Source organism: Suncus etruscus, chromosome 1 (assembly GCF_024139225.1).
Source record: "Suncus etruscus isolate mSunEtr1 chromosome 1, mSunEtr1.pri.cur, whole genome shotgun sequence".
NCBI lineage: Eukaryota > Metazoa > Chordata > Mammalia > Eulipotyphla > Soricidae > Suncus > Suncus etruscus.
In genome coordinates, this window is record NC_064848.1 from 205628231 (window position 1) to 205655503 (window position 27273).

General features: G+C 50.8%; 1 protein-coding gene across 1 annotated transcript; it reads left to right on the forward strand.

Moving 5' to 3' along the window:
• Positions 1-918: 918 nt before the first annotated feature.
• MFSD11 (major facilitator superfamily domain containing 11) lies at positions 919-26486 on the forward strand. Its single transcript, XM_049777244.1, has 13 exons — positions 919-1227; positions 1712-1767; positions 3848-3955; positions 5406-5485; positions 5613-5709; positions 10111-10169; positions 10835-10979; positions 14318-14358; positions 18108-18173; positions 19504-19629; positions 22209-22383; positions 24533-24668; positions 25761-26486. The coding sequence occupies exons 1-13, from the start codon at positions 1132-1134 to the stop codon at positions 25923-25925; spliced, it is 1350 nt and encodes a 449-aa protein (XP_049633201.1). The 5' UTR covers positions 919-1131; the 3' UTR covers positions 25926-26486.
• Positions 26487-27273: the final 787 nt, after the last annotated feature.

A 27273-nucleotide genomic window follows, 5' to 3' on the forward strand; every position in this document is an offset into this window, starting at 1 on the left:
TCGCTCCCCGGCGCGAGGGACGCTGGCTTCGCTCCTCGCGGCAAAGGCGACAGCGACGACGACGACCGACAGCGACGCGGACGCCGCGGGAACTGGGCCGGCGGCCGCCCGTCCGCGCCCCTTTATAGCCCCGCTCACAAAATGGCCGCCGCGCCACCCGGAAACGCTCCCCTGATTGGCCGGCGCCGCCGGGCCCCGCCCCCCGCGCGGCCCCGCGCCCCGCCGCGCCTGCGCGGGAGCCGGCGGCCGGCGGCCGGGGCGGGCGCGCGGGCGGAAAAGCGCGCAGTCACGCCGGCCCGACCGGAAGTGCTGGGGCCCGCGGCGCGGCCGGCGGTTGGAAAGCCCGCGAAAGCCTGATTCCGGCGGCTGAGACCGGACACGCGGGAGGAGGGAGGGAAGGAGGGGCGGGGCCGGGTTTTGGCCACGCCCCCTCTCTCGTCTGCCGTGCCAATGCCCGAGCTCCACGCCGCCGCACGTCGGCCGCTCGAGCCCCGGCCCCGCCTGTGGCCTAGCGGGTTAAGCCGCACTCCCCCGCGACCCCCGCAGACCCCCCCCACCGTGACTCCGACTCCCTTCCGTGTTCCCTCTGCTTCCGGTCCGTCAGGTTTCCCCCTTCTGGGAGGACCCCGCTGAGGGTGGGGGGCGGGCAGCGCGGGAACCCGCAGTGCGCCTGCGCGAGGCAGGCCGCCCTCTCGCCCGGACTACATTTCCCACAAGGCCAAACGGCCCCCCCTTGTGGGCGTGGTCTCTGGTCATGTGATCTTGTCAGGTGACCCGCGGGGCGGTGAGTCAGGAGCGGGCGGGGCCGTGGCGGCCACTGCGGCTGCAGCTCGGTCGCGCTCTCTCTCTCTCCCCCTCGCCCTTGAGCCCGGCCCCCCCAAGTCCCCTCGAGGGCCCCCCTCGCTCAGCCTGGGAGTAAAGTCGGTGCTAGCAGGGCGCCTCTGCGGGCGTCCGGCTCTTTCTCCCCTGCGTCGAGGATCGTGTCCTAACGGGGCCCCGCGGTGACAGCTCCACCCGCTGCTCCCAGCCTGGGGTTTGACAGCCCCGCCGCCGCCGCCTCTCACCGTGTCGTTTCCTTCCCCAGGACTGTCCGTCGGTTCGTCCCCGACGAGAGCCGCCGGCTGAGCCACCATGTCCCCGGAATCCAAAAAGCTTTACAACATCATTGTCTTGGGCATCGCCTTCATGTTCATTTTCACCGCCTTCCAAACATGTGGAAACGTGGCGGTGAGTTGGGGGGTCTGGTCTGTCTTCCCTCCGAAAGGACGAGAAGAAATGCTTGCTGCAGCTGTCAGCTTCTTCTGCACCTTGCTTGTCTTTTCTATACTTCACTTTAAATGATGAAATTGGGTTTTAACGCGGCAGACACTCCTTGCACTATGGGGTGCGAAGCAGTAATATTTATATTTCTTCCGTTGGGATGTTGACTTACTTTATTTACGCCTTGTCTGAATTAAAACTTACCGCGTTAGTCAGTGGAGAATTGAGGCTCCAACACGACGCCTCATTTCCAGCTGGTTCACCCGGAATTGCCATCCCTTCCTTGTCACCTGTTCCTTCTACTCTGTGACCCTATTACCGTACTCTTTTCATGACCCACTATAATGCTTCAATATTGGCAGTGGAAGCCCCATGGATATTGCTTTATTCCCATGATGTTTGGAGAGCTTTCAAAGATCGTTGTTGTTGATTAGTTTTATCTTTCCCACAGCAAACTGTCATCACGAGCTTAAATAGCACCGATTTCCACGGCAGCGGATATACCAGGTATTGTACTGTCCTTGGTTTGGCTTTACCTGTAGTAGTGGTTACTTAAACCCATCAGTCATCAGTCAGCGTCTGGTAAAGACTGTTTTCATGTTTCCTCCTGTGCATGGAGACGTATTTCGAAAAACAATAGGATTAAGGCGGGGATGAAATTTAGATTCTTGGTTGGTCCCTAGGTTGGAAATGTGGCTTTCCAACTTTATTAGCGGATTATCTTACTGTAGGCCTCTAAATTGGTTCTCACGCGACCCTTTTGTGCTTCTGAAATGTGGCACGGTGCCCAGCCTTTAATAAACACTCAAATATTGTCAGATGCAAGTCTTCTCAAGCTATGGTTCTGGGTTTTCCTGGTGATTTACTTCTTTTTTTAGTAGTTTGTGTTTATTGACACTGACACATGGCACTTTTTTTTTTTTTTTTAAATTGGGTCACACCTGGCGGTGCTCAAGGGTTACTCCTGGCTGTCTGCTCAGAAATAGCTCCTGGCAGGCACAGGGGACCATATGGGACATCATGATTTGAACCAACCACCTTTGGTCCTGGATCAGCTGCTTGCAAGGCAAACGCCACTGTGCTATCTCTCCGGGCTCACATGGCACTTTTTGTTTGTTTTTGGTCCACACCTGTTGGTGCTCAGGCCTTACTCTTATCTCTGCCTTTAGAAATTACTCCTGACTTGAATTGGAGCAGTAGCACAGCGGAAGGGCATCTTCCTTGCATATGGCTGACCCTGTTTGATTTCCGTTATCCTATATGGTCAAAGGAAAGAAATTACTGGGGGCTGAAGTGATAGCACAGCTGTACAGTGCTTGCTTTGCTTTGGGAATGTACCTGGGTTTGATACCCAGCATCCTACATGGTTCCCCGGGCCTGCCAGGAGCAATTTCTGAGCACAGAGCCAGGAGTAAACCCTGAGCACTGCTGGGTGTGGCCTAAAAAAGGAAAAAAGAGAGAGAGAGAAAAAGAAATTCTGCAGGACCCTGTGGAATGCCGAAGATCAAACCCAGTTTGGCTGCACACAAAGCCCTTCCCACTGTGTTATTGCTCTGACCTCTAGCTTTTTGATTTTTGCTAAGATTTTCATCCTAGTGTTAGGGAGAAAAGGAAGTGAAAAAATCCTCCTACATATGTCAACAGTAGCTTGAGACTGAGGCTGGGAAATGGAGCACACCCATGTCTATGGTCCCAAACAGGTTTTTTTCATTTCTCTAAAGTGAGACTATAGATCGTGGCTAGAAATAACCCCTTTCCTTCCCCTTTAATTTGGTTATTTTACCTGTCCTAAATCTCACCTATATATATTTGAGATTAAGGAATTTTAATTTTCCCTGCTCTGGGATTGTACTGGGAGCTGGTCCCAGGGAAACTCAGCCCAGCTGGGAAGGCCTGGGGTGGGGGGGGTCAGTGCTGATAGTCCAGCAATGAGGATGGGCTGTTACTTTTATTTATTTATTTTGTTTGTTTTTTGTTTTTGGGCCACACCCGGCGGTGCTCAGGGGTTACTCCTGGCTGTCTGCTCAGAAATAGCTCCTGGCAGGCACGGGGGACCATATGGGACACCGGGATTCGAACCAACCACCTTTGGTCCTGGATCGGCTGCTTGCAAGGCAAATGCCGCTGTGCTATCTCTCCGGGCCCGATGGACTGTTACTTTTAACCCTTGTGTGTTTTATTTTTAGTATCCCTTGCTAGAAATGACTTTCCTTTTTCTTGGCACCAGAGATCAAGGTTGGGTTTCACACATGCCTAGCAGTGCTCGCCACTGAGCCACAACATCCCCACATCCTGCTGTGAGACAAGGATAAGGACTGGAGAGATAGCACAGTGGGAAGGGCACTTGCCTTGCATGGGTTCAGTTCCTAGCACCTCATATCTCCCTGGAGCACCATCAGTATTGATCCCTGGCACAGAGCCAGGAGAAAGCCCTGAGCACCACCAAGTGTGTCCGAAAAACAAAAACAAGGGGCCAGAGCAATAGCATAGCGAGGACGGCGTTTGCTGTGCATGTGGCCAATCTGGGTTCGGTGCCCGGCATGCCATATAGCCTCTCTAACGTGCCTGTGTATCGGCCCTTGCACAGCATGGCGATCATCTACGGCGTCTTGTCGGCCTCTAACATCATCACCCCGTCCGTGGTGACTGTCGTGGGGCCTCAGCTGTCCATGTTTGCCAGCGGCTTCTTCTACAGGTGAGTTGGGCGCCTCCCTGGGACATCTCCAGCTACCTTGTGGCCGCAGCTCACAGTTCAGAGGTGTCCCATCCCGTCCCCCCATTGCTCTGCATCCCACACATAGATCTTAGTTTTGTTGTTTGGTTTTCATCATATCAGCCTGTGACAATGGCGAGTCTGGGTCTATCTCCAGACCTCCTTGGCCAGGCACACTGTAGACCTGAGCAGAAGTGCTCAGTGTGGTGGCACTGGGGGGGACCACGTGGTGCCTGTGACCAAACTCAGAATCTCCTACCAGCCAGGCTTTGCTTTCCTTGGGCTGCATCTCCAGCCCCCACCACATAAAGTTGTTTTGATTATATTTTTAATTTTGGGCCCCACCTGCCTGTGCTGAAGGCTTACTCTTGGTTCTGTGCTCAGGGGTCAGTCACTCTTGGTAGGCTTTGGGGGATGCTATGCATTGTGCCAGGAATTAGAACTCAGGTCTGCTACGTTCAAAAGGCAAACATCGCCGGGCGGTGGCGCTGGAGGTAAGGTGCCTGCCTTGCCTGCGCTAGCCTAGGACGGACCGCGGTTCGATCCCCCGGCGTCCCATATGGTCCCACAAGAAGCCAGGAGCAACTTCTGAGCGCATAGCCAGAAGTAACCCCTGAGCGTCACAGGGTGTGGCCCAAAAAACAAAAAAAAAAAAAAAAAACAACAAAAGGCAAACATCTTTCGTGCTGTACTATTTCTCTGGTCCCCCAACCAGATTATTTTAGTGTGAGGGATGTATCTATGATTTGCTTTTTTTCTTTTGAATTACTAATGGAAACAGTTTCTAAAAATTCTCCATCAGAGCTATTTGAAAAACAAATCCCGTGAAATGCCCTGATTTTATGTCATGTTAGCTAGTAACAGCACCAGTGAAGCAGCCCACTTGCTCTTCCTGCTGGGCTGTGGAGCTACAGGTCCATTGTGGTACAATAAGATCCTGGCAAAGTCAAGTGTCAGGGTCTTACAAATATGAGAAGAGTGCCTGGAGGGGCCAGCGTAAACTTTGCTGGGTGTGACCCAGAAACCAAAAGAGAAAAAGGGGGAAAGTACATGGAGAAGTGATGAGGTTGCATTTGCCCTCCTTTATTTCTTTTTTTTCTCTTTTTGGTGTTTGTTGTTACAATGTTGGGGATATTCTTTCCGGTTAGAATTTGAAAGGAGAGAGCCAGGAGGGGTTAGAGAGGGAGCACCGAGGTAGGGGGGGGGGTGGCCTGCTTGCCTGCACACAAGTGAACCGGGTTCCATCTCCACCACCATATGTCATCTCTGGGCCTAGCCAGGCCAGGAAAGATCCTGACAAACAGAGCCAGGAGTCAGTATTGAACACTACGGGGTATGGGCCCCAAACCTAGAAAGGAGCCTCTCAGGGTCCCTAAGGGGGTGGCGCGCCCTTGTTGGTGCGGGGTGTAATCTGCCGCCTGTTGCATTTTAGCATGTACATTGCCGTTTTTATCCAGCCTTTCCCCTGGGCCTTCTACACCGCCTCAGTCTTCATCGGAATCGCCGCGGCCGGTAAGCCTTGGAGTTCTTTCCTGTAGTCTCTCTCTCCTGGGTGTAGCCAAGTCTCCTTGCATGCACTTGCCATGGCCAGCAGAGGCCATGCACACCCCTGATGGTCTTTTGGTTTATATTGTTGCAGTGCTCTGGACAGCACAGGGGAACTGCCTGACCATCAACTCAGACGAGCTCACCATCGGGAGGAACAGCGGGATTTTCTGGGCGCTCCTGCAGTCCAGGTAGGCCATCTTTCTGGAACTCTGGCTTTTCATTTTTTTGATCATTTATTTAGGTTCTGGTGAGGTTGAAACCACATACTCTTCCTCATCCAGGCCTGAAATTCTTTTTTTTTTTTTTGTTTTGGTTTTTGGGCCACACCCTGTGACGCTCCGGGGTTGCTCCTGGCTTCTTGGGGGACCATATGGGACACCGGGAGATCGAACCGCGGTCCGTCCTAGGCTAGCGCAGGCAAGGCAGGCACCTTACCTCCAGCGCCACCGCCTGGCCCCTAGGCCTGAAATTCTTAGCTGCATCTGCTAGAGATGCTACAGAATTGGGGGTGGGGACTTGAGAGGGATCTCCGAGAAAACGGTGGGGGGATGTGGACACCCTGGTGGAGGGTTTAGGGTTGGGATGTAGGATGCATCAAACCCAATCATGAATAGGGTTATAAATTACTGTTTTATTAAAAAAAAAAAAAAAAGAATTTTGAGGCCAGAGTGATAGTGCAGTTGGAAGACTGTTTGCCTTGCATGGCGGCCAACCTAGGTTTGATCCTCAGAATTTTATATGGCCCCCTGAACAGAGCCTGAGTGCTTCCATGTTTGCCCCCCCAAAAAAAAGAAATTTGGGGTTGCTGAAGCACTGCATCAGATAGGGTGCTTGCCTTGCAAATGACTAACCCAGGTTTGATCTACAGCATCCCATATGGTCCCCCAAAACTGAGGAGTGATCTCTGAGTGTAGAGCCAGGAGTAAACCCTGAATACCACTATGTGTGCTTCCCAAACCAAAATTAAGTAAATAAATAAAAATAACAAAATTAAAAAAGAATTTTTGGGGCCGGCGAGGTGGCGCTAGAGGTAAGGTGTCTGCCTTGCAAGCGCTAGCCAAAGGAGGACCGCGGTTCAATTCCCCCGGCATCCCATATGGTCCCCCCAAGCTAGGGGCAATTTCTGAGCGCTTAGCCAGGAGTAACCCCTGAGCATCAAACGGATGTGACCCAAAAACAAAAAAAAAAGAAAAGAAAAAAGAATTTTTTTAGGGACTGGAGCAGTGGCGCAAGCAGTAGGGCGTTTGCCTTGCACACGCTAACCTACTGACCGTGGGTTCGATCCTCCAGCATCCCATATGATTCCCCAAACCAGGAGCGACTTCTGAGCACAGAGCCAGGAGTAATCCAGGATGTGGCCCAAAAACCCAAAAAAAAAAAAAAAAAAAAAAAAAAAAGGTATGAGACCTACATCATTAGAACTTATGAGTCACAAATAGAATATAGGGCCAGAAAAGTCATACAGGAATGAAGCCGCTTACCTTGCACTGGGCCTACCGGGATTCCATCCCCAACACCATATGTGATATGGTTCTCTGAGCACCAAGCCAGCATCAAACATCACTGGGTGTGACTCAAGAACAAAAACAAAATGGAAAGAGCCAAAGCCATAGTACAGCAGGTAGGGCTCTTGCCTTGCTGACTGGGGTTTGATGTGTGTCACCCATATGGCCCTCCAAACCTGCCCAGAGTGACCCCTGAGTGCAGAGCCAGGAGTAAGCCCTGAGCTTACCGATGCTCAGCCCTAATAAAGAAAATAACACTAGCCACAGTGCTTAGCATCTGCTGGGTTGGGGATCTGTGACTTCATTCGTCTTGGTGATTCAATTGAGTAAGTGCATCTCCATTCTTTAGATGAGAAAAGGGCTGAGAAGCTTAGTGATTGGCGCCAGGGAGACATGGGAAGGCAGATTTGCAGGTGTGGGACCCCAGTTTGATCTCCAGTCTGGTCAACAGTGGCTCTAGTTTCCTCTGAGCATCACCATATCTGAACAGTGCCACATGCTAGGGTTCTAGCTGGGAACCATCTGACCTCTTTGGCTGCTTGTAGCTGGGAAGTGACCCTTAGCTTCCCTGAGTATCCCTTGGAAGCCCCTGTCCTGCAGTGAAAGAGAAGAAACCCTGAGTGATCTATGAATTCTGTCACCATTACCTGGATTCCAAAGGCCGGGTTCCCGGCAGGCTGTGCTAGCTCAATGCTTTGAACAAATACAGTAAAATTCAAAAATGTGCCTAATGCTATCAAGAATAGGTGATAGAGGGGCCGGGCGGTGATGCTGAAGGTAAGGTGCCTGCCTTGCCTGCGCTAGCCTTGGACGGACCGCGGTTCGATCCCCCGGTGTCCCATATGGTCCCCCAAGCCAGGAGCAACTTCTGAGCACATAGCCAGGAGTAACCCCTGAGCGTTACCGGGTGTGGCCCAAAACCCCCCCCCAAAAAAAAAAGAATAGGTGATAGGGGCTGGAAAGATAGCACAGCGGAAGGACATTTGCCTTGCATGCAGCCGACCCAGGATGGATGGTGATTCGAATCCCGGCATCCCATATGGTCCCCTGAGCCTGCCAGGAGCAATTTCTGAGTGCGTGCAGAGCTAATAACTAATACCGAATAGTATGACCAAAAAAAGAATTGGGCCCAGAATGATAGCCTGGTGGAGAGGGTGCTTGCCTTGCACATGGCCAAAGTGGATTCAACCCCTGCCACTCTATATAGTCCCCTAAGCCCTGCCAGGAGTGATTCCTCAGCAGAGTCAGGAGTAAGTCCTGGGTGAGTAAGTCATGGGGCTAGGGTGATAGTACAGAGGGTAGGGGGTTTGCCTTACACGCGGCCATGCTGAGTTCCATTCCTTGCATTCCATTATGGTCCCTTGAGCACAGAGCCAGGAGTTAGCCCTCAGCATTGTTGGGTGTAACTCCCACTCCCCCCCCCCTCCCCCGCCACAAAACATGTAACAGCATGGACTCTGTCCTGAGAATTTACATTATGGCTATTACTCAACATTTTGGGCTTTCAGATAAGGCCTAATCAATATAAATACAGAGTCTGAAGGGACCCTCAGTTAAGAGTGCTCAGCCCTTATCAAAGCTTATCATGAGCATGGAGAATCAAACAACCCAGGTTGGATCCCCAGCATCCCAGATGGTCTCCCAAACCTGCCAGGAGTAATTCCTAAGCACAGAGCCAGAAGTAAGTAAACCCTGAGCACTGGATTTGTCTCTTCTTCCCCCCACTCCCCAACCCTGGAAGAAAAAAAAAAGTAAATTATGGTGCTTGAAATAAATTAAAAGAAAAGAAAAGAAACCAGAGTAGGGCCTGGAATGTGGTGCTAGAGATAAGGTGTCTGGACTGCAGTTCTATCCCCCTGTGTCCCATATGGTCCCCCAAGCCAGGGGCGATTTCTGAGCGCATAGCCAGGAGTAACCCCTGAGCGTCAAATGGGTGTGGCCCAAAAACCAAAAAAAAAAAAAACAACAAAAAAAAACAAAAAAAAGAAACCAGATTAAAGGACATCAAGCATTCCTGCCCTAGGAAAGGAGACAGGAAGGCTGATCTGCTACAGATATCTTTGTCCTCCTGCTTGTTTTGTCTTTCTGGAGTCTTTCAAATCCAGGATTTCAAAAGGTGCTTCACTTTATGCCCCATAGGCCCTTGCTGAGTTTGAGCCAGTCACATGCTACAGTGACTCAGTCTGTAAAGGCGGGTCTGAATCAGATTACTGTCACGTGCAAGGGGATTGGGTTCTGTCTGGGCAGCACAAGTCTGCAGCAGTCGGAGCCAGGCTGGAGTCTGCCAACAGGAACTTCTAAATGACCTAAGACTGGAACTTTTTTTAGGGGGTTGCTCAGGGTTTTGCCTTGGTTCTGGAGTCAAGAATTATTCTGGTGGTGATCTAGGAATCAGATGGGATACCAAGGACTGAACCCAAGTCAGCCACATACAATAGCTCCAGCCCTAAGATACTTCCTACATTGTGTTTCTTTAAAAAAAAAAAAAAAAAAAAAAAAAAAAACATTTATTTTGGGAGCTGGAGTGATAGCACAGTGATCGAGATGGGTCCGGGATCTATCCCTGGTATCCCATATGGTCCCCCAAGCCTGCTAGGAGTGATTTCTGAACACAGAGCCAGAAGTAATCCCTGAGTGCTGCTGGGTGTGGCTAAAAAAAAAAAATTTACTTATTTTTATTGAATCTTCAAATTACAGCGATACAAAGGAATTTGTGGGGCCCGGAGAGATAGCACAGCGGCGTTTGCCTTGCAAGCAGCCGATCCAGGACCAAAGGTGGTTGGTTCGAATCCCGGTGTCCTATAGGGTCCCCCGTGCCTCCAGGAGCTATTTCTGAGCAGACAGCCAGGAGTAACCCCTGAGCGCCGCCGGGTGTGGCCCAAAAACCAAAAAAAAAAAAAAAAAAAAAGGAATTTGTGGTTGAGTTTCAGGTGTACTGTGTTCCCATACTAATGTCCACTATCCTCCACTAGCATGTCTCTCGAAAATTAAAACAAAAAGCAAATTATTAAAAATAAAAAACAGAACAAGCCCTGTACTTAGGAAAGTAATGCCCCATCCTTCTCCATCTTTTTTTCCCTGCAGCCTGTTCTTTGGAAATCTCTACATATATTTTGCTTGGCAAGGAAAAACCCACATATCAGGTTGGTTTTATTTGTTTTTATTGTATTTGTTTAAGGGCATCCAGCCATGCTTAGGGCTTGCTCCTGGCTCTGCACTCAGGAAGCACTCCTGGCAGACTTGGGAGACCATATGGAATGCTGGAGATTGAACTGAGGTGTCTTCTTGCAAGACCAGGTGCCCTCCTGCCGTTTTCTCCCTGCAGGCCCCTGGTTGTTTCTGTTCTTGAATTATAGTCAATAGGGAAGAGCAGTTCCACAACAGACTACCCACAGGGGCTTTATTCAGCCTACTATGATGGACAGCTGTATCCCGCAGTTCTTGCGACTTTTACCTTTACCCTTGGATGATATGTTATCAAACTAGGAATCTGTTTTATGTCTTGAGTGGGGGGTTCCAGGTGGCAGGGGGGGCCACGGGACAAGGTTGTTCTAGGAAAGTCCAGGTGTGCTAGTGCTTTATCGCCTTAGGTTGCTTTGTGTCTTGGCCTCTTTGCAAGATAAGGTTAGGTTCCTTACTGCTCCCTTAGGGCTTTTCAGATTTTTCTGTAACTGCAAGGCAAAGGTCACCATGTCTTGCTGATCTCAAAAGTCCTAGGTTTTTGCCAACTCTGTGGGTGATGAACAGCCTCTGAACACGAGACTGACTCTGGAACTGTGTGACCTGTGTGCTTGTATCTTGTCCCCAGAGAGCGATCGAAGAACAGTTTTCATTGCCCTGACAGTCATCAGTCTGGTGGGGACAGTCCTGTTCTTCCTCATCCGGAAACCAGAGCCCGAAAATGTCCTGGGAGAAGATGAGTCTGCTGACGACCAGGACATGGAGGTTCCTGAGTAAGACGCTGCAAGCAGTTCTCTGTGTTTAATGTATTTAAAAACTGGGGCGGGTTAGGGCACCACACGTTGCTCAGAGATTAATCCTGATGGGGATCAGGGAACCATATGTGATGCCAGAGATCAAACCTGGGTCAGCCACTACAAGGCATGCACACCTTGTACTATCCCTCAGCCCCCCCCCACTTTTAGTTTTTGACTTTTTATGTGTGTTTTGGTACATACCTATGAGCCATTGATGCTTCTGAATAACCTGTGCAAGTGCTCAGGAGACCGTGCAGTGCTGAGCCCAGACCTGCTGTGTGCAAGACGAGTATCTGACCGCCTGTGATATTGCACAGGTCAATCTCCATTCTTTCTTTTCCTTTTTTGATTTTTGGGCCACATCCAGTGATGCTCAGGGGTTAGTCCTGGCTATGCACTCAGAAATTGCTCTTGGCTTGGGAGGGGGGGCCATATGGGATGCAAGGGATCAAACTGAGGTGCATCTTGGGTCAGTCGCGTGCAAGGCAAACTTCCTACCGCTGCGGCATCGCTCCAGCCCAATCTCCATTCTTTCTTTTTTTTTGGGGGGGTGTCACACCCGGCAGCGCTCAGGAGTTACTCCTGGCTCCATACTCAGAAAATCGCCCCTGGAAGGCACGGGGACCATATGGGATACCGGAATTCGAACCACCGTCCTTCTGCATACAAGGCAAACGCACTACCACTGCAACCTTCCGTGGGGGACCCCCGACCCTCGGGGGTGTGGGAATGAAGATCGCTAGTTATTTGTGGGTTTGCCTGAGCGAACCGACCTGTGAAGAAAACTTGAGAAGTTAGTAAGAAAAGTCCTCAAGACAACACATGCTGTTCAAAAGGGGTTTATTGTCGGGGAGATCACCTTTTAAGGGCTGAAATACGTCAGAGGGTGTTACAGGTTTTCCACCAATTACAATTGCAAGCATTCATTAGCATAAGCTGGGGGCAGGTAATAGGGAGGGGCAAAGAGGTAGAGAGCACATGTTTTACCTGAAAGCATAAGATTCAAACAAATTTTACTCAGCAAAAACCATCTGTAAACATATTAATCTTTTGCTAACACAAAGGCAAGTTGCTCTATATTTTTCTTACTGGCTGGATGTATTGGGCTGCTTTGAATTACTTTAGTATTTGTCTATTTCCTTTGTTCTCAGGGCATGGGCGCCTCTGGTCACGTGGGTGACAAGGTTAGGGATTTCTGAGGTGTCCTTTGTTCTAGGTTCCATCAGCTAGGCTCCCCACATACCACCACGCTATCTCTCCGGCCCCTCCATTCTTTCTAATGATCATAAGGACCCTGTGCATATTTTCAGGAGAACTAACTCTCCCTCTGGGGTGTCACAGATTTTGTGGTAGCCTGGCAACTAGATTTGAGAAAAGGGAAATGAGAAAGCTTGCCTAATAGTGTTTGGTTTGGGGTCACACACAGCAGTGCTCAGGGATAACTCTTAGTGGAGTGGTGCAGTGGGAGGGGCGTGGGGAGGTGGATAGATGGTGCCAGGGATTGAACCTTAGATCTGCCATGTGTGAAGCAAACCCACACTTACCTGCTGTACTGACTCTGTGGTCCCACAAGAAGTCATCTTTTATTAGGGGAGCGGGGCATACCTGGCGGTGCTCTGGGGTTTCTCCTCGCTCTGCACTCAAAAAATCACTCCTGGCTCACTTGGGGGGACTCTATGGGATGCCAGGGATCAAACCCAGGTCAGCTGCATGTAAGGCATGCGCCCTACCCAGTGCTATTGCTCCAGCCCCAGGAAGTAATCCTAAAAACTTTATTGTCGGGGGCCGGCGAGGTGGTGCTAGAGGTAAGGTGTCTGCCTTGCAAGCACTAGCCAAGGAAGGACCGCGGTTCGATCTCCCAGCGTCCCATATGGTCCCCCCAAGCCAGGGGCAATTTCTGAGCACTTAGCCAAGAGTAACCCCTGAGCATCAAACAGATGTGGCCCAAAAATCAAAAAACAAACAAACAAAACTTTATTGGCATGATTTAATAAGTAAGTCCATGACTTACTTATTAAATGAGTATTATCTCATTTAAGGGTAATAGATCAAGAATACAGTTTTGGGGCATCTTTTTGCTTGTTTTTGTTTTGTTTTGTTTTGTTTTGTTTTTGGTCACACCCAGCAGCGCTCAGGGGTCCCTCCTGGCTCTATGCTCAGAAATTGCCCCTGGCATGTTCGGGGGACCATATGAGATGCCGGATTCGAACCAACGTCCTTCTGCATGCAAGGCAAACACCCTACCTCCATGCTATCTCTCTGGACCCTTTGTTTGTTTTTGTATTGGGACCACACTTGGCTCTGCTGAGGGATCATTCCTGGCAGCTTCACAGAACCGTATGTGCTGCTGGGATGGAATCTGGGTTGTCTACATGCAAGGCAAGTTTCTTCCGAGCTATCCTATCACTCCGGATTCAGGGTAAAGTTCTATGATTATGAAGAGAAAAGAATATGCTGTCTAAAATCACACAGCAGCAACAACAACAAAACATATGGGAATATGGCTCTGGAGTGATAACACAGTGGCAGGTATTTTGCCTTGCTTGCAGCCAACCTGGGACAGACCCAGGTTTGATTCCTGGCATCCCATATGGTCCCTGAGCCTGCCAGGAATAATTTCTAAGTGCATCCCAGGAGGAACCCCTGAGTGCCGCCAGGTGTGGCGTAAAAACAAACAAACAAATATATAATAATAATAATAATAATAATAATAATAAAAATAATAAGCTACGTAAGTGCTGCTTGCAGACACAAAGCCCACAGCCCACATGTTTGGTTGGTTGGTTTTTGGACCACACTGACAATGCTTAGGCCTTATTTCTGGCTCTGTGCTCCAGGAATCACTCCTGGCAGTGTTGAGGGACCCTATGGGATGCTGAGGATCAAACCGGTTAACCACATGCAAGGCAAGCACCCTTCCAGTTGTAGTCAGGCTCCGGCCCCAGGACCCACTTTTTTCTCCAACACATCCCACTGTCTCCAGCTCCTGCCACAGCCTTGGGCTGCCGTGGTCTGCCAGGATGCAGCTCCATCCCTGCGGAGCAGAGTGAGGGTGATTGCAGCCTTTGCACCATCCGAGCTACCAGTGGATGGTTAGAGCCTTGGGCTCCACGGTCTGCCCACATCCTTCCAACAGTAAGGCACATACCCCAAAAGACCTAAGTCTTGAGGAGCCACAGCTGAGTTCTGTGGAGCAAGGAGGAACAGTGCAGGCGGCCGGGATTCATGCTTTGGTCTCTGCAGACACAGCCGAGCACTGCTGCCTTGAATTTCCAGCAGAGAAATGTTCACTGTCCCCTTTCTTATCTTAGCAGGTCTGCGCAGAACAACCTAGGGAAGGCTGTCGATGCATTCAGTAAGTATGTCCTGGGTCAAGACCAGGGCTATCGGGTGACCCTAACGCTCGCTTTCCTTTGCTCTGAGCCCTACTCACTAACACGATGTTGTTTTTTTTTTTTCCCCTGGTTGCCGCTCTGAAATGCAGTCTGGTCCCTGTGCTCTGACAGGAGTATGGGGATGTATGTTCCAGGGTGGAGGGGATAGGACTGCTGGCACCGCCAGGACAGAGCAGCCGCATGGGTACTCAGAACCTTGTGTGCATCTGCTGATCCTTCCTAGCTAAACCTCTAGGGAGGGTGTTTTTTGTTTACTTTTTTTTTTTTCCGGTTCACAGTCAGTATTGTTCAAGGCTTACTCTTGGCCCTGAGCTCAGGAATTAACTCCTTCTGGTGCTCAGGGGACAGTATATGATGCCAGAACTCTAACCTGGGTCAGCCACATGCAATCAAATGCCCTCTGTTGTACTATGGCTCCGGCCCCAGTAGGTCTTTATATTGACTGAAATTTACTGAGAAAAGCTGTGAGGGGATTGGGACAAGAGCAACAAAAGAAGGACAAAAGAAGCAACAGGAGAGAAAGGGGACCAGGTGTTGAGAGTACAGGCTTCTCCTTATCATGGGGTAGGCAAGCTGAGAGAATGAGACCAGAAAGGGGATTCAAGGGAAAACAGATTGGGGGGGGGGGGGCAGTCATACCCAGCAGCACGCAGAGGTTACTCCTGGCTCTACACTCAGAAGTTGCTTCTGGCAGGCTGTCTTTCCAGCCCTAAGGGAAAACGGGTTTTAAGAGCTACCTCCCTTTCTTTGTTCTCTTTCTTTCTTTTCTTTTTTTTTTTTTTTTTTGGTTGTTGTTTTTTTGTGTGTGGTTTTTTTGGGGGGGGGGGCCACACCCATTTGATGCTCAGGGGTTACTCCTGGCTAAGCGCTCAGAAATCGCCCCTGGCGGGGCCCGGAGAGATAGCACAGCAGCGATAGCACAGCAGCGTTTGCCTTGCAAGCAGCCGATCCAGGACCAAAAGGTGGTTGGTTTGAATCCCGGTGTCCCATATGGTCCCCCGTGCCTGCCAGGAGCTATTTCTGAGCAGACAGCCAGGAGTAACCCCTGAGCATCGCCAGGTGTGACCCAAAAACCAAAAAAAAAAGAAATCGCCCCTGGCTTGAGGGGGCCATATGGGACGCTGGGGGGGGGGGGATCAAACCGTGGTCCTTCCTTGGCTAGCGCTTGCAAGGCAGACACCTTACCTTACCTCTAGCGCCACCTCGCTGGCCTCCTTTCCTTCCTTCTTTCCTTCCTTCCTTCCTTCCTTCCTTCCTTCCTTCCTTCCTTCCTTCCTTTCCTTCCTTCCCTCCTTTTCCTTCCTTTACTCCTTCCTTTCCCTCCCTTCCTCCCTCCCTCCCTCCCTCCCTTCCTTCCTTCCTTCCTTCCTTCCTTCCTTCCTTCCTTCCTTCCTTCCTTCCTTCCTTCCTTCCTTCCTTCCTTCCTTCCTTTATTCCTCCATCCTTCCTTTATTTCCTTCCTTCCTTCTTTCCTTCCTCTCTCCCTTCCTTCCTATTATCCCTCTGGGTGGTGCCCAGGAGACCTGTGATGCTGATGATGAGATCCAGGTTGGCTGCGCCTAAGGCCAGCGCCCTGCCTAGCCTCAAACTACCCCGCCCATTGTTCCTTTTCTTAGACTGATTTGCCAGAAAGAATGTAATGTTTACACTTTAACTGGAACAGTCCCACTAATAAGATTATCCTGAGGAAATCATTAAGAATTTTGTAGACTTAACTACAAAGGTGATTCTTACTTGTAGGAAACTGGAATTAAATAGCTTGGAGCTGTGTGCATCAAGGAGCTATTATAAAAACATTTGGTAAATATTTGTTTAGATCTGAAAACAAATGTTAAGATAGCAAAAGGGATTCGATGAGCTTGATTTTAGAGGAAACTGAAAGTGTCAGTCTCTGGGTTTTTAGTATCCTCACAGAGCTAGAGAATTCAGGAGTTACATTTCACCATTTCTTGTGTACCAGTCACCTTTTCTGTTTTTGTTTGTTTTGTTTGGGCCACACCCAGCTGTGCTCAGGGGTTCCTCTAGGCTCTGCACTCAGGAATCACTCCTGGCAGGCCCAGGGAACCCTATGGGATGCTGGGATCAAACCTGGGCCAGCCGAGTGCAAGGCAAATGCCCTCCCCACTGTGCTATCGTCCTGGCCCACCTTTTTCCATTTTTATTGTGTGTGTAATGTGATACAGGGGATTGAACTCAGGTCTCATCCATGCAAAACAATCGCTTTTCCCATTTGGCCCTCTCCACGCTGGCTGGTTCGGTGGCTATGTCAGTCTATTTGAGACATCAGGCACCATTCGCCATCCCTCCCACCCCTGTCCTGGCCCAGCACAGTCTTCTCTCACTGCTGTCACCGGCTGACCCGGGGCCGCTTCTCTGGACACTTTTTGTTCAGGTGGCCTCTGCCTTCAGGGCTAAGACCCTGCTATGAGGTGCTTGCACAAAGGCCCTTCTAGTGATTTATTCCCCGAGCACCAGCAGGCTTGCTCTGGACCAGATCTTCTCAGCCTCTGTCTTCCAAAGGTGGTGTTTGCACGTCCCCTGTTCCTGACATGTCCTTAAGATTTTCTATTTGTGTTTTCCTGGTGACAGGGAGTGTGTTTTTTTTTTGTTGTTGTTGTTTGTTTTTTTTTTTTTTTTGGTTTTTGGGCCACACCCAGCGATGCTCAGGGGTTACTCCTGGCTGTCTGCTCAGAAATAGCTCCTGGCAGGCACGGGGGACCATATGGGACACCGGGATTTGAACCAACCACCATTGGTCCTGGATCGGCTGCTTGCAAGGCAAACGCCGCCGCTGTGCTATCTCTCTGGGCCCGGGAGTGTGTTTTTATGTGGAGGCCATTTGCACATCTCTGGGAAAATTTGGGCTCAGATCTTTGTCAGTTTCCTTTTTGCTTTTTGGCTTTTGGGGCCATACCTGGCGATATGGCCAGGTCACTCCAGGCTCTGCATTCAGGGATCACTCCTGGCAGCACTCAAGGGGCCACACGGTGTGCTGGGGATCAAACCCAAGTCAGATGTGTGCAAAGCAAGTGCCTTCCCTGCTGTCTCTCTGGTCGCAGACGTGGGTTTCCTGTTGCATGTTCAGTTCCATGAAAGAGTGTTGAGACAGCCTCCTCAGGGGTGGGGAGTGGGCGGCTCACGTGCTATCCCACAGTGCCAGGCCCTCGTCACCCGAACCCCTTGGCAAGTGCCTGCTTTGCCCACTTCTGGCTCCCTGTTGGACAACTGTCATGGAGCTAGTCTCTGTTTTGCTTGACTTCTTTTTTTCACAAGATCCAGGGGACATTGAGGAAGCTGTGGCCCGCAATGGTATAGTTGCCCATGGGCTGTCACATTTCTCAGCATTTCTGTCTGAACCGTGAAACACCATTGTGGTGTTATTTAGTTATTTATTTTTTACTTTATATCTTTGGGGGGGGGGGCAGCAGCCGTTTGACACTCAGGGATTTACTCCTGGCTGTGCGCTCAGAAATCACTCCTGGCTTGGGGGGATCATATGGGACGCCAGGGGATCGAAGCGAGGTCCATCCTAGGTTAGCGCATGCAAGGCAAACATCCTACCGCTAGCGCTACCACTTTGGCCCCATCAAGGGTGTTGTTTTAGTGGATCCTGTTGACAGGTGAGAAGAAGGGGGACGGGTGTCATGGCAGAGGGAACTATGACTTCCTTCTCAGGTGCCATCTTCAACCAGTCCTTTTCTTTCTCCAGAGAAGTCTCTGAAGTTATGTGTCACCAAGGAAATGCTCCTCCTGAGTGTAACCACTGCATACACAGGTAGGAGCTGCTTGAGAGGCAGATTGGGCTGGCTTGATTTATGTGAGTCCTGGTGTGTGTGGAGGGGGGAATCTCAGAGCCTCAGCCTGTCTGTGTTACCCTGTGGGTTTTCCATGTGGCTGGCAGGAGAGCAGAGTCTGAGCCTTTTCCAGAGGAAGAAAAGGCGAGGGGAAACCATATCTTTCCAGTGGTCATCCTTTGCTCCAATTCCACCTGGGAGGCTCTCCAGGAAAGCAGAACAGGGTGGGGCTGGGACTCGATTCATTCTCCCCAGTGAATTTTAGGGCAGGGAGGAGCATGTTGAGAAGAATCAGGTTTCTCTAGCTTTGGTTGGCTGCAAGAAGTTCTGGTGTCCCTGGTGAATTCTGCGGCTCTCTTCAGCCAGTGCATCCCAAGGGTGGATCTTGATTCACTGGTGGGGTCCAGTGAGCACTTTGGCCTTTCTGGGCCTCCTGGGGAAAGAACCGTGTTCAGGGAGAATGAGGAGGTCCCTTTTCTACTTCCGCACGGCTTGGCATTAGGAAGTGTAGAAAAGCAGATTAATTATGAAGTGCTGGATGGAGGTGGATGATGGTGAGATGGTTGGAGGGACCTTTCTCCTCCAGCTCGGGCCATGCGCCTGCAACTCTCTCCAGCCCACGGGTCTTAGGGTGGCAGCGAAGAAAAGACTCACAGAATCAGGTTTCAGGAGACATCAGCTTTATTCTGGCCCTGGCCAACATGTGTGGCCTATCATAACCTTTCAAGCCAGCTCCATTATTAACCCTGCATTCAACCTAGTCTCTTCCCCATCCTGCTTCTCCCTCCTTCTCACTTGCTGAATCTTGAATCAGTCCCTGAATCAATCCCCTTCCTGCCCCTGAGGCAAACCTTTTGTTACCTACCAAGGACCCCACCCAGAAATGGGCAGGTCTTACCATCAGGTAAGGTTCCACAGAAAGAGTAGGGAATGGGGATTACAAGAAGTACTTCTGCCCATTCACCTATCATCTGCACTCCATTTTGCATCAATCCTGGGAGAAAGATTTCCTTAGAGCCTGCTGGTGCCTTCCAGCCCAAGGCAAGTAAAGCCTCCGTTGGTTTTCCTAGATGAGGAGCGGATGCTAATGCTGGGTCTGTCCCCGCCTGTCTGCAGTAGCTCCTCTGCCATAGGATCCTGTCTGGGGGGAAGGGGAGGAACGACAGCTGCCAGCTTGGGGGCTAGACCCATCCCAGAACCAGGGTCCCTGCAGCCCAGAGTGGGTGGGCTGCGGGATTGTCTCCCACAGGAGACAGAGAAGGGAGAGTGGGCATCAGTGCTGAGGCTAATCTAGCCTCTCTCTCCCTGCAGGGCTGGAGCTGACTTTCTTCTCGGGCGTCTATGGCACCTGTATCGGCGCCGTCAACAAGTTTGGAACCGAAGAGAAAAGCCTCATCGGGCTTTCTGGCATTTTCGTTGGCATTGGAGAAATTTTAGGTTGGTTTAAACAAAAAAAGAAGGTCTTTGCTGGAGCGAGAGCACAGCAGGTAGGGCATTCGCCTTGCATGTGGCCGACCCAGGTTCAATCCGGGCATCCCATAGGGTCCCCTGAGCACCATCAGGAGTGATTCCTGAGCACAGAGCCAGAAGTAAGGAATAACCTCTTTTTTTTTTTTTTTTTGCTTGGGCCTGGAGAGATAGCACAGCGGTGTTCGCCTTGCAAGCAGATCCAGGACCTAAGGTGGTTGGTTCGACTCCCGGTGTCCCATATGGTCCCCTGTGCCTGCCAGGAGCTATTTCTGAGCAGACAGCCAGGAGTAACCCCTGAGCACCACACGGTGTGGCCCAAAAACCAAAAAAAAAAAAAAAGAGTGGGTTGTGGGGCCGGAGAGATAGCATGGAGGTAAGGTGTTTGCCTTGCATACAGAAGGTCGGTGGTTCGAATCCCGGCATCCCATATGGTTCCCCGAGCCAGGAGTAACCCCTGAGCGCTGCTGGGTGTGACCCAAAAACCAAAAAAAAAAATAAGAGCGGATTGTAATAGAGCCCTTAAGCCTCCTCAAACCTGGAATTCCCACGCTTTTTTTGTGGGGGGAGGGTTGGGTCACACCAGCCAGTGCTCAGGGGATACTCCTGGCTTTATGCTCAGAAATCTCACCTGGCAGGCTCAGGGGACCCTATGGGATGCCAAATTTCGAACTACCGCCCTTCCACATGCAGAGCAAATGCCTTATCTCCATGCTGTCTCTCCAGCCCGAATTCCCAGGCTTTTACTTGTTTTTGTTTTCTTTGACTCAGAGGTAGGTTCTTGTTTCTATGACTGATATACACATAACAAATATATGCTCTATAGAAACTGAGTATTGGGGTGGAGGTGCTGACTGGTGCTGGGGACCGTGATAGTGTCAGGCACTGAATCAGGTTGGCCATCTATTTATCTACTTATTTATTTTTTTGGGGGGGTGAACACTTGGCAGTGATGAGGTCTTACTCCTAGTGGTGCTTAGGGGACCAGGCTTGGTGCCTGGGACCACACTAGGTCGGTCACATACAAGGCAAGTGCCGTCCCTGCCGTGATATTGCTCTGGCCCCAAAGAACCACAGTTCTTTCACTCCCTGGCTTGACCCTGGGTATTTCTGTTCTTTTTCTGTTTGGTTTCTGCCCTTATTTCGATTTTTTTTTTTTTTGGCTTACTTGGTTCTTTTTTGGGTTTTCTTTTGGGGGAGGGGTCACATTGGCATTGCTCAGGGGGGCTACTCCTGGCTCTATGCTCAGGAATTGCTCCTGGCAGGCTCTAGGGACTATATATGGGATGTTGGGAATCGAACCACTGTCTGTCCTGGATCAGCTGCTTGCAAGTCAAATGCTCTACAGCTATGCTCTCAGGCCCTCTTTCTGGATTCTTTTTTTTTTTTTCCTTTTTTTTTTTTTTTTTTTTTTTTTGTCTTTTTTTAACCACACCCGGCTATGCTCAGGGGCTCTTCCTAGCTTTGCTCAGGACGCCTTCCTGGCATGCACGGGGGGCCATGTGGGATGCCGGTGACCGAACTCAGGTTGAGCGCGTGCAAGGCAAGCGCCCTACTCGCTGTTCTATCGCTCCGGCCCCTCTTTCTGGATTCTTGACATGAGAGAATACAGTTTACACTTGATATATTTGGGGGGGCAACACCCATAGAATGCTCAGAGGTCACTGCCAATGGGCTCGGGAGCCCCTATGGGATGCTGGGGATCAAACCCGGGTCTGCCACATGCAAGGCAAGCATCCCCCTCCCTGTCCTACCTATCACTCTGGCCCCTAAACTTAATTCTTTTATTTCGATCCTTGTAGTAACTTTGCAGCCTGTTTGTTTTTTTTTTTTTTTTTGTATCGTTTGGTTTGGGGCAGAAATTAACATACAAATAACCATTTGAACATACAGCTTCTTGGCAGGATGGGTTTTGGGGGGCCCACACCCTGTGATGCTCAGGCTTACGCTTGGCTCTGAACTCTGGGATCATGCCTGGCATGGGGTGGTATGTGGTGTCAGAGACCAGAGGGAGACCAGATACACCTTCACCTTAGGTCCATGTAGCTCAGGCTGCCATTTGGGTGGGCATGTGGTGACCCCTGGTGGTGTCTGTTTGTCTTGTTTTTTGGTTTTTGGTTTTTTGGTGTGTTTTTTTTTTTTTTGTTTTTTTTTTTTTTTGGTTTTTGGGCCACACCCGGCGATGCTCAGGGGTTACTCCTGGCTGTCTGCTCAGAAATAGCTCCTGGCAGGCACGGAGGACCATATGGGACACCGGGATTCGAACCAACCACCTTTGGTCCTGGATCGGCTGCTTGCAAGGCAAACGCCACTGTGCTATCTCTCCGGGCCCTGTTTGTTTGTCTTGTAATGGGAGGGTGAGCTCAGAGTTGGGGAGTGGGGAAGACAGATTGATGGAGAAGAAGTGAGTTCTAGAATGTAGCCATCTTGGTGTCAGGTCGCTAATCGCTCCCTCAACAGGTGCTGGTTCGCCTGAACATTCCAGAACCTTCTTTTGACTTGGGGCTGCCTGGGTCATGGCTCACATCTCTGCCCTCTGGGCTTCACAGGTGGCAGCCTCTTTGGTCTGCTGAGCAAGAACAATCGCTTCGGGAGAAACCCTGTGGTACTGCTGGGCATCCTGGTGCACTTTGTGGCTTTTTATTTAATATTTCTCAACCTGCCCGGGGATGCGCCCCTCGCTCCGGTGGAAGGAACTGACAGCGGTGCTTACATCACACCCAGGTAACATGCTGCAGCTTTCCAGCAGCTCAAGGAAGGGTGGGACAGCGGAAGGCTCTCTATTTATTTTCTTCCTTTTTTTTTTTTTTTTGGTTTTTGGGCCACACCCGGTTGATGCTCAGGGGTTCCTCCTGGCTATGTGCTCAGAAATCACCCCTGGCTTGGGGGGGACCATATGGGACGCCGGGGGAATCGAACCGCGGTCCTTCCTTGGCTAGCGCTTGCAAGGCAGACACCTTACCTCCAGCGCCACCTACCCGGCCCCTGTTTTCTTCCTTTTTTGATTTTTGGTTATGCCCAGCAATGCTTAGAACTAACTCCTAGCGCTGGGCTCAGTACTCATTCCTCAGGTGATAGACTTAGGGATATGGGATATGGGATGCTGGGGATCGAACCTGGGTCCATCCCAGTCAGCCAGGTGCAAGGCCAACACCCTATCTATCTATCTCTGCTATCACTCTGGCTCCTATCTTAATGTTTTTGTTTTTTTTTTGTTTGTTTGTTTTGTTTTTGGGCCACACCCGGCGGTGCTCAGGGGTTACTCCTGGCTGTCTGCTCAGAAATAGCTCCTGGCAGGCACGGGGGACCATATGGGACACCGGGATTCGAACCAACCACCTTTGGCCCTGGATCTAGCCCTGGATCGGCTGCTTGCAAGGCAAATGCCGCTGTACTATCTCTCTGGGCCCCTATCTTAATGTTTTATAAAGCTCAGAAAACCAGCAACTAAAATTTGGAAGTTGGGGCTTGGTAACACAATGGTTAGCACTGCATCCTCAAGCCCTAATACTGAACTGCCAGCCCACTTGTCCAAATCACAATGAATAGCTCCTGGGCTACCTGAACACCATTTTTGAGGTCCAAAAAGAAAAAAAAAATTGGGGGCCGGGCGGTGGCGCTAAAGGTAAGGTGTCTGCCTTGCCAGCACTAGCCTAGGACGGACCGCGGTTCGATCCCCCGGCGTCCCATATGGTCCCCCAAGCCAGGAGCGACTTCTGAGCGCATAGCCAGGAGTAACCCCTGAGCGTCAAACGGGTGTGGCCCAAAAACCAAAAAAAAAAAAAAAATTTTTTTTTTTTTTTTTTTTTTTTTTTTTGGTTTTTTTTTTTTTTTTTTTTTTTTTTTTGGTTTTTGAGTCACATCTGGCAGTGCCAAGGGGTTCCTCCTGGCTCTACGCTCAGAAATTGCTCCTGGCAGGCTCCGGGGACCATATGGGATGCCGGGATTCCAACCACCCTTCCTCCGCATGCAAGGCATATGCCTTATCTCCATGTTATCTCTCCAGTCCCAAGAAAAAAAATTTTTAAACAAGAAAAGTAGAGGCTGGGACCAGAGAGATAGCATGGAGGTAGGGTGTAATGCCTTCCATGCAGAAGGATGGTGGTTCGAATCCCAGCATCCTATATGGTTCCCACCCCCCCGCCCCCCAGCCTGCCAGGAGCAATTTCTGAGCGTAGAGCCAGGAGGAACCTCTGAGTGCTGCCGGTGTGACCCAAAAGCCAAAAAAAGAACAGAAAAGAAAAGTAGAGGCTACAGTGAAAAGTACAGCAAGTAGGGCATTTGACTTTCAGTAGACTAGCCAACCCTGGCTTGATCTTGGCATCCCATATGGTCCCCAACCCCTGCCAGGAGTGATCCCTGAGTGCAGACCCGGAAGTAACTCCAGAGCTCTGATGGATATGGCCCAAAAACAAACAGAACAAAACCAAAAAAAAAAAAAAAAACCCCTAAGAAGATGGACGGAGCAGTGGTGCAAGCAGTAGGGCATTTGCCTTACACATGCTAACCTAGGACAGAACGTGGTTTGATCCCCCGGCATCCCATATGGTCCCCCTAGCCAGGAGTGATTTCTGAGTGCATAGCCAGGAGTAACCCCTGAGCATCACCTGGTGTGGCCCCCCCCCCCCAAAAAAAAGGCCCAAGAAAATTAAAAGTGAAAAAAATAAAATGCATTTGAGGCCCAGAGATTGAGGTGCTTGCCCTGCATGCGTTAGCCTGGGTTCGAGGCCCGCCACCACAGGTGGCCCTGTGAGCAACACCAAGAGTGATCCCTGATGACAGACCACGGGCTGAGCCCTGCGCATGCTGAGTGGGTGGTTCCAGTGACCCTCATGAATGTGACTAAAACTCTGTAACTCCTTGCCTCACTCAGCAAAGAAGTCGCCATCTTCTGCAGCTTCCTGCTGGGCCTCGGAGACAGCTGCTTCAACACGCAGCTGCTGAGCATTTTAGGGTTCCTCTACTCGGAAGACAGTGCCCCTGCCTTCGCTATCTTTAAATTTGTCCAGGTAACTGCACCTCAGGCTGCTCAGACTTGGGTTCCCCGGGATTACTTCCTTTCTGAGGATTCCTGATTATAGGTAGGAAGCTGTAGGTTATCTGACCCCTGACTTGGGAGACTCCATCACTTCTCTCTATTCAGTAGGTCTGAGATGCCAGTTCCTGTGGAGCTGTGCGGAATTCTCGCAATGCTTAGACCTTTCTCCGTCACTCTGGTTCTTGACAGAGGAGATGGTTCAAAGAGCTGAACACAGGGTTCGCACTCCGGAACCTTAAGTTTGGTCCCACATGATCCCCCAAGCGCTAAACTAGAGTAGCCCCCAGAGGGGGCTAATAATAAAAATAATAAAATAATAATGAGAGGCCGGAGAAATAGCACAGCAGTAGGGTGTTTGCCTTGCACGCGACCAACCCGGTTTGATTCCCGGTATGTGGTTCTCCAGCCTGCCAGGGGCGAGTTCTGGGTGCAGAACCAGGGGTAACCCATGAGCACCACTGGGATGGCCCCTAAACCAATCAATCAATCAACCAATAAATAAAGTTTAAAATAATAATAATGAGGGGGCAGAGCAATAGCACAGCAGGTAGGACACTTGCCTGGCATGCAGCCAACCCAAGTTCAATCCCCAGCATCTCACAGCGTCCTCCGAGACTGCCAAGAGTGATTCGTGAGCACAGAGCCAGGAGTAACCCCTGAGTGCTGCTGGGTGCTAAATAAAACCTAATAATAAAATAATCAAGAGAGCACTTGATGTCAAAGACCGGCTCACCAACTGGTTCTCAGTACCTAGCCACATTTTTTTTGGGGGGGGGAGGGGTTGGGTTTTTGGGTCGCACCCGGCAGCACTCAGGGATTATTTACTCCTGGCTCTGTGCTCAGAAATCGCTCCTGGCAGGGTCAGGGAACCATATGGGATGCTGGGATTCGAACCACCAACTTCTGCATGTAAGGCAAACGCACTACCTCCATGCTGTCTCTCCGGCCCCAGCTACAGTTCTTGGTCTGTGTTAGGGTCACTAGCTCGTGTTGGGGAGCGTGACTAATGCATGTGGAGGCGCAGTGCAGCCTTGTGAGACCTGAAGCTTCTGTTTCTCCGCAGTCCATCTGCGCGGCACTGGCATTTTTCTACAGCAACTACCTGCTGCTCCACTGGCAGCTGCTGATTATGGTGGTGTTCGGGTTCTTGGGAACCATCTCCTTCTTCACCGTCGAGTGGGAGGCCGCTGCCATCGTGGCACGGGGCTCAGACTACAGGAGCATCTGATCCTGGGGCCAGCAGGGAGACCCCGTCTTCAGAGTACAGCCTCTGACCAGCGGTGAGGGGCCACCCATCGCTGCCATCCCCAGCGGGCGGAGAAGTCCCCCAGTTCAGACTGTCCTGTCTGCCAGCACCGCCCTGAGCTTGAAGCGGTGGAGCGAGGGGCCTCGTTCTGGGCCCGCGTGGTGAGAGGCATTTCCTGGACCAGTGTGACTCAGTGGGTCTCAGATTCCTCCCCGTCGAAGTACTGACTGCCTGCGTTTCCTGCTTCCTGCTCTCTTGGGTTCCCAGCACAAGCCCAGGAGTCTTTGGAGCCCAGTGGGTGGAGCAGGTGCTTCTCCGCAGTGTGGGGAGCAGGCCCTCCCCATGCCCAGACAGCTCTGCGAATGCCGTTGAAATAAATCATGAGATGCTGAACTGGAATTTTCTGGAAAGCTTCACACCTTCTTGAAATGTTTTATGCAGTTGGTTTTCATCGCAAGGAACAACCAACTTCTGAAACTAGGGAAAGATTAAGCCTCGAAAGCAGGCTTATATGTGAACAAAAGAAATACATATACTGGAAGAGGGGTTTGTTTTGTTTTGTTTTGGGGCCACACCTGGTGACACTCAGAAGTTACTCCTGGCTATGCACTCAGAAATCACTCCTGACTTGGGGGACCATATAGGACGCCTAGGGATTGAACCAAGGTCCGTCCTAGGTTAGCGCGTGCAAGACAAATGCCCTATGCTTATGCCACCACTTCGACCCCTGGGAGAGGATTTTTGCTTGTACTTGCCTTACCAGATGGGTTCTAAAGACCAGAGAGGTAGTGCAGTGGGTGGGAAGCCTGCCTTGGTGGTGGCCTACTCCCGGTTCCATTTCTGGCACCTTGTATGGTCCCCTGAATCCACCAGGAATGATCCCTGAGTGCATAGCCAGGAGTAACCGCTGAGCAGCACTAGGTCTGGAAGCTCTGGCTGGCTCTACCCATTTGTATGGGTTGGCTCTGAGAGGCAAGACAACCACACACAGACGGGCAAAGCAAACTGAGGGACGGACAAACCTCCACTGGGGCAGCTCCTCAGGTGGGAGCAATAGCACAACAGGAGGGTGCTGGTATGCAGCTGACACAGCCTCCATCCTGCCAGGAGTGATCCCTGATCACAGAGCGAAGAGTCAGCCCTGAGCACCAACCACCAGGCGTGGGCCAGACACAAAACCAAAAGAGTGGACAAGCCATTGGAGTCGGTGACAAGCCACCCCATCCTGGCCATCCTCAGGCAACCTGGCTTGGTCTTTATTTTAGTTCTTTTACTTCTTGTTTGTGTTGCTTAGAGAGCTACATGGAGCTCGGAGCTGGGGAGTAGCTCC

Excerpts from the sequence above, each read along its gene's own strand:
- MFSD11 (XM_049777244.1), top strand. The coding sequence starts at position 1,132 with ATGTCCCCGGAATCCAAAAAGCTTTACAACATCATTGTCTTGGGCATC. Across the intron at positions 10,170-10,834 it reads AGGAAAAACCCACATATCAG|AGAGCGATCGAAGAACAGTT; the intron begins GTTGGTTTTATT and ends TCTTGTCCCCAG. Across the intron at positions 19,630-22,208 it reads TGGCATTGGAGAAATTTTAG|GTGGCAGCCTCTTTGGTCTG; the intron begins GTTGGTTTAAAC and ends TGGGCTTCACAG.